The sequence below is a fragment of the Zea mays genome, chromosome 9, assembly GCF_902167145.1.
Source record: "Zea mays cultivar B73 chromosome 9, Zm-B73-REFERENCE-NAM-5.0, whole genome shotgun sequence".
Taxonomy (NCBI): domain Eukaryota; kingdom Viridiplantae; phylum Streptophyta; class Magnoliopsida; order Poales; family Poaceae; genus Zea; species Zea mays.
This window is the reverse complement of record NC_050104.1, coordinates 3673906-3680264: the sequence shown is the minus strand read 5'-3', so window position 1 is coordinate 3680264 and position 6359 is coordinate 3673906. Positions and strand designations below refer to the sequence as shown.

The window sequence follows — 6359 nt, the reverse complement described above, 5'->3', positions numbered from 1 at the left end:
AAGCCGTGTCACCAACATAACAACCATTGCACACACAACAAACATGAGACTCAGTCCCCGGTTTGACCCAACCAAACTCAGGCCTTGTTCGTTTGTGTCGGATTGGTGGGTCGGAACGATTCCGAGCCGGATTACTTCTATAATTTATATAAACTTTGATTAGCTAGAATAATTCCGGGTACAATCCGATGTAAACGAACAGGACCTCAGGGTTCCTCCCTGTTCTCCCATCTTAGCCGGCTCTTGCCGGCTGACCAAGTAGTCCTCTCTAGACGACCCGTCACCCCTTCAAAACGTCGCCCAATTAATTGTCCCTCCCGCCTCATCCATTCTTCCTCGCAGGCACAGCCGCTTCTCCCTTCTCCCCGAAACCCAAAGGTTGCGATGGCCAGCACACCCTCTCCTCTCCTCATGCTTGCCGCCATGGCGGTGGTGGCGGCGACGCTTGCCGTGGCGCCAGTCTCGTCAGCGGACCTGCCATCCGGTGTCGCATCCATCACGTCCAAGATCCCAAACCCATGGTCGGCCTTCCAGAACCTCACGGGCTGCCACTTGGGCGAGCAGCAGCAGGGCCTCGCCAAGGTCAAGGACTACCTCTCCCGCTTCGGCTACCTGCCCCCCGAGTCGTCCGGGTCGTTCAACGACGTCTTCGACGCCGACCTGGAGGAGGCCATCAAGGTGTACCAGCGCAACTTCGGCCTGGGCATCACGGGCGTGATGGACGCGTCCACGGTGGCCCAGATGATGGCTCCGCGGTGCGGCGTCGCCGACATCATCAACGGCACGTCCACCATGGGCGGCGGCAGCGCCTCGGCCTCGGCGGCGCACGCGCGCGGCCGGAACCTCTTCACCTACTTCCCGGGGTCCCCGTCGTGGCCGCGCTCCAGGAAGAGCCTGACGTACGCGGTCACGCAGACCTCGCTGACCTCCATCGACCGCGCGACGCTGAGCCAGGTGTTGGCGCGGGCCTTCGCGCGGTGGTCGGCGGCCACGACGCTGACCTTCACGGAGACGGCGTCGGAGCGAGACGCGGACATCACCATCGGCTTCTACGCGGGGGACCACGGCGACGGCGAGGCGTTCGACGGGCCGCTGGGCACGCTGGCGCACGCCTTCTCGCCGACGGACGGGCGCTTCCACCTGGACGCGGCCGAGGCGTGGGACGCCAGCGGCGACGTGGCGCGCGCGGCCTCCGACGTGGCCGTCGACCTCGAGTCCGTCGCCGTGCACGAGATCGGCCACCTCCTCGGCCTGGGCCACTCGGCCGAGCCCGCCGCCATCATGTTCCCCACCATCACCTCGCGCACCAGCAAGGTGGACCTGGCCCAGGACGACGTCGCCGGCATCCAGAACCTGTACGGCGGCAACCCCAACTTCAAGGGCGTCGCGCCGCCCGCCACCAGCAGCCGGGACATGGACAGCGGCGCGACCACGAGCTCCCGGGGGCCGTGGACCGCCGCCGTTGCCGTGGCCGCTGGGCTCTTGGTAGCGTTGTAGTCATCGGCAGATTTTTTTTTTAAAAAAAAACTTTTGCTTTAGCTGATTTTAATTCTTGTGCGTACATCGATCAGTAGATACATTTGTAATTTATGTACTCCTTGTTGTTATACATAGATAGACACATGGATTGTATAGAATCAAATCCTATTGGGTAAAAAGAAATGGTGCGTGTGTCACTATTTTTGATGACATCGAGATCGGCGCAGAACGAGTCCGCGTGAGACAACTCAACTCGTCGTCCGTGTTTCTCGTGCGATTCGGTCTATGGTTGTTGAGTGTCCTGTACTGTCCACCGATGGCCCACGCGGTCATGGTTGATGCCATGCAGGTTCAGGCAACCACATCATTCACATTCAGCAACGGTCGATGAACTATTTTTTTTCTCTATCTTGAGCCATAATTGGAAGATCTGATGACAGGCAGGATTCCTTTTATCCAAAATTTGTTTAACTCGGCAGTTCAGCAAAAGTGTTCCAGTACTCTGCTTTTCACGATACCCAGATGCTGGGCTCTTTGCTGGCTTCTATATCTGTATGTATATAGGATGAACACTGAAACAAAAAGAGACTCCAGCCGTACCTTTCCTAATCCTAATTATAAAAATAAAGCACAAAGCTTTAAGATATCACGTTGACTTATTCAATCAGAAGAGACGGGTGTGTACTCATCTACTGGAAACGTAGATGGGAACACAGTTAGCGCGACCAGTGAAAGCAAACATTAAGGCCCTATTTATTTAGGCTTTTTTTTAACTTTTCTCTACCAAAAGCTGTTGTGGACTGTCAAACTCTCTAACTTTTCAGCCTGTTTTTATAAGAATCGTTTTGGTAAAAACTGGTCAAAATCAACATAAACATAGAATATGTGGAGTCGTCACGATACTAAGAGAGACGAAATTGTACAAAAAGGCAGAATAGCACAAGCACAAAAAACTAAAAAAAATAAACAAAAAGCACAAAAAAGAGAGAAATAAAAAATGAGATTGGAAAGAAGATAGTCAAAGGTATAGATGTACATTCGGGTCGCCCAGCCTAAGCCCGAAAAGGCCTGTATTTGTATTAAGTTATCATAGCTATGCAATGACTACCTCGTTTACAAATCATTTTTGTTAGAAGGAAAAAAGTATAATCAACTCTATACAAAGTTCTTAAGTTCAGTTTATTATCTAATGTTCATAACAAAAGTAAAATTACATTACATACTCTAATTCAAAGCTACAAAAAACATCTAACTAGCATTATCTCTAGCTTTATGTTCTTTATCAAGTACATGTGTAATACCCAATTTGTAAGATAATATAAAAGGAGAAATTATTTCCTTTACATATATGTGTTATCTCTATTTATCATCACATGTGAACACCTCATTTAAAAACAAATAATTAATAAAGGGCATGCCACTAAATTGTGCATCATGATGGAGTTTTGCTTGTTTGTGCACTTGGTAATAAATAATAACAATAGAAATATAATAATGAGATGGAAAATTTTAATTTAAACCAAAGGAGCACGTTAGGGAATTGAGAACAATATAAATAAAATAGGGGATAAATATTATGCAACACAAAATAAATTTATAAATAAATAAATTTAACACATTTTGGGCATGTCCAAATGGTATTTTGAATCTGAGGATAATTTATCACAGGGTTTGAATTTGAAATTTGAATTCAAAATGAGAAACACAGAAAAAAAGAAAAGAATAAGGAAAAAGAAAGATGGCGCGCGGGCCTAATCCCTGTTATTCGACCCATTCTCCTCTTGCCTCCGCGTGGCCCAAAATCGAAGACCGACGCTGACGAAAGGGCCCAACATACCTAATGGCCGCACCCGTTGCGCCTGTCACTGACTCGTGGGGTCGTTTGTCCAATTGCTCAGCCCTTGCGCACGCTCCCCTCTTCCTCTGCCGTGTGTGTGTGTGTGTGGGGTAGGGCTGGGCGTTCGGGTTTACCCGATATTTCGGGTCGGGCTTTTCGGGTTTTTTATATTTCGGGCTTCTAACATCTATACCCGAACCCTTACCCGTAATTTCGGGTACCCGTAATTTCGGGTACCCATAATTTCGGGTACGGGTTCGGGTAATAGCAAACTACCCGAAACATTGAATCAATATATTCAGCTTGAATCTGGAGCGTTCACCGTTCACAACTTCGGTTTGTTAAGGTCTGGTTGCTCCGTTGTTGCCTGGTGCATGCTGTTCAGCCTCCGCCGGGCTGCCTCATCTGTCAAAAAAATCAACAACGATCCCATTAGCTATAGATTAAATTAATAATACTTGGGTGTGAACATCCCACCCACTAGCTCGTTCATCGCTGTCATTACTGGCTTGTACTGTATTTACGAAACGAACCTAGCTGTGCGACGAACTGCGAGACGGTGACCTCCTGCCTGGCATCGGTGACGACGATGGGGCTGCCGCTGTCGCCGTCTCCGTCTCCGGCTCCGGCTCTGCGGACGGCACCCTCCGCGACTGTCTTGCTGGCTGCCTGTCTTGCTCCTTGCGCTGGAGAGCGGAGGCAGGGAGAGATTGTCTTGCTCCTTGCGCTGGAGAGTGGAGACAGGGAGAGAGCCAGCCGCCGGCCGCCGCTGGACAGGGACGAGAGAGCCGCAGCCCACAGCCGCCGCTGGACAGGGATAGCTAGGGTTGCCAGGTTTCGTAGTTTGCTAACTGGGTCGTGGGCTCGTGGCCCGTGGGCTGTGTCGCTGTTGCCTAGCGCTCGACCTGGTGACTGAATGGACGGTGCTAGGTATTTCGGGTAGAATGGGTACTTCGGGTACCGCGAGTTACTACCCAATTAGGCCCGAAATTATTTCGGGTATCCAGTTTCGTTACCCGCTGGATCTGTTTGGGTAACGGGCTTCGGGCTAAACGGGTACGGGTTCGGGTATTTCGGGTTTAGGGCTTTGGGCTCGGGTTTTATGCCCAGATCTAGTGTGGGGGGTGTCTCGCGCCAGTGACCGTGGACGGGGTACAGTGCATCTTCTCGCAACCCACCTCGCCAAACGGAGCACGCGGGAATCGTGGCAACGACCATGACAATTGCGGGGACCGAGTCCAGCTTAGAAGTCTTCGGGAGCGGGATCCCCGGCCTATAAGGGCTTGTTCGCTTTGGAGTGGATTCAGGGGGATTGGAGGGGATTTAATCCCCTCCAATCCCCTCAATCCACTCCAAAGCGAACAAGCCCTAAAGTGTCGTGCGCCAGGCTCTCGCTGTTCCCCCCTTTGCTGCACGCCGCCGCCAGTTGCCACCGCGAGGGAAGAAACGCTCGGCCGCCGCGATTGCCCATAGTTGCCATTACTCCAGGAAATTAGGGAATCGAGGGTCGGAACCGGTGTGTGGGGGTGCTCTCGGACGGGTTGCCGCAAAGAAATACTACCTTCGGCGTCGTGGATTGCTCATCGGAGTTACTTCCACGCCGTGAACCAACCTCTGTCGCGGCCAGGAAACTCCGCGCCACTTATTCCGGTACAAGTCATTCTCGCATGTTCTCTGTGCACTGAATAGTGGTTAGCATCGTTATGAGTTGGGTTTGGCCGTGGGTTTGGCCGGATGACCATCACCGGAGTATTCGCCGCCGTGAGGGTCGGCGGTGCCTCCGACCTCAGCTACCATGTTTGGGCGAAGTGCTGGAACCGTTAGATTCTAGTCAACGGCTGAGATCAAACCTAGATACCTCTTCGGGTTGAGCTGTGGTGGCCGTTGATCTGGTCGTCGGCGCCTAGGATGTGATCATGATCGTTTAAAATCCGAACCGCTAGTTCTAGATCCAAGGGAGCGTATAGAATACCAGTTCTGGTTTAATTAAAGCTATTCCTATGCGCTCGTTTCAGATCGGATGGCCAGTATTCTGCGATACCCCTTCGTGAGCACATTTTTTTCATAAGAGCCCCCGATGAATTAGGAAATAAACCCGCCGTCCACCCTAGGGTTGCTCTGAGTCTGGAGAATACTTATGATTTTGTCCCCGTGTTTCCTTAGATTTAGTGCTCGGCCCAGAGAACAAAGAAATTGGATAAATGAATATAGAAATTGATTTTAATACAAAAATAATTCTAGAAACTTGTTTAATTCATAGAAAATTCATATTAAGTCCAAATTGATCCATTCTAGTTTCTATAATTTTGTAATATTATTGTTTATCAACTAGTGTTTGTGTTTTGACATGAAAACTATATTAGAATTAATCTCCTAATTAATATTGTACCTAGCACATAGAACCATTAGAAATTCATAACTTAAAATCCATAACTCCAAAATTAATGATTCATGTTCCTATGATCTTATTTTAATATGTAGATTATTAGTATGTATTTTGTATACATGTTTAGTGCGATGTTAATTTTCTCTTTATACTATGCTTGTTTGTATTGTGGCGAGTAGAAGAGTCAGTGGGTGAGGATCCCGGTGTTCAGCAGATAGAAGTTGCTGAGCACGAGCTCATTGAAGGCAAGTTGTGCCCTTGGCCACTTTTATTATCCAATAATGTTCTTTATAATCATTTATTCATGCATAGGTTTAATTTTGATGGGACCCAATAGGTCACCCTAGACTGTTTATCCTTTTACCTTGTTCACCTCTGAATCATTTGGGTAGTTTTGCTATTGCTTTATATGGTTTTGGGTTAATATTACATTATATTCATGTTCCAATTATTCTGTTATTTTATTTATGTTTATGTCAAGATCATTATTTTTAATTGGAACATGGAGCTTAACTTGAGAAACACGTGCCACCACAAAGGTGGAATGAGACGCCCTTGGCTGACTAACTAGGAAAGCTAGTGGAGGAATACCTTACCCGATAGGGGCAAGGGCAGTAAGGGAGTAGGCATGTAGGGAGGTTCCCTTGTTGATTTTGC

At 48.9% G+C, this 6359-nt stretch overlaps 2 protein-coding genes across 2 annotated transcripts; one reads left to right on the top strand and one right to left on the bottom strand.

The window, feature by feature from the left end:
* The first annotated feature begins 347 nt into the window (after positions 1 to 347).
* LOC100274259 (Metalloendoproteinase 5-MMP) lies at positions 348 to 1678 on the top strand. The gene has a single exon (NM_001148623.1). The coding sequence runs from the start codon at positions 385 to 387 to the stop codon at positions 1495 to 1497; it is 1113 nt and encodes a 370-aa protein (NP_001142095.1). The 5' UTR covers positions 348 to 384; the 3' UTR covers positions 1498 to 1678.
* A 1749-nt stretch (positions 1679 to 3427) lies between these two features.
* LOC118473425 (uncharacterized) lies at positions 3428 to 4796 on the bottom strand. Its single transcript, XM_035962794.1, has 3 exons — positions 4680 to 4796; positions 3850 to 4123; positions 3428 to 3721 (listed from the first exon to the last, which is right to left on the bottom strand). Exons 1-3 carry the CDS (start codon positions 4794 to 4796, stop codon positions 3642 to 3644), a joined length of 471 nt encoding a protein of 156 aa, XP_035818687.1. The 3' UTR covers positions 3428 to 3641.
* Positions 4797 to 6359: the final 1563 nt, after the last annotated feature.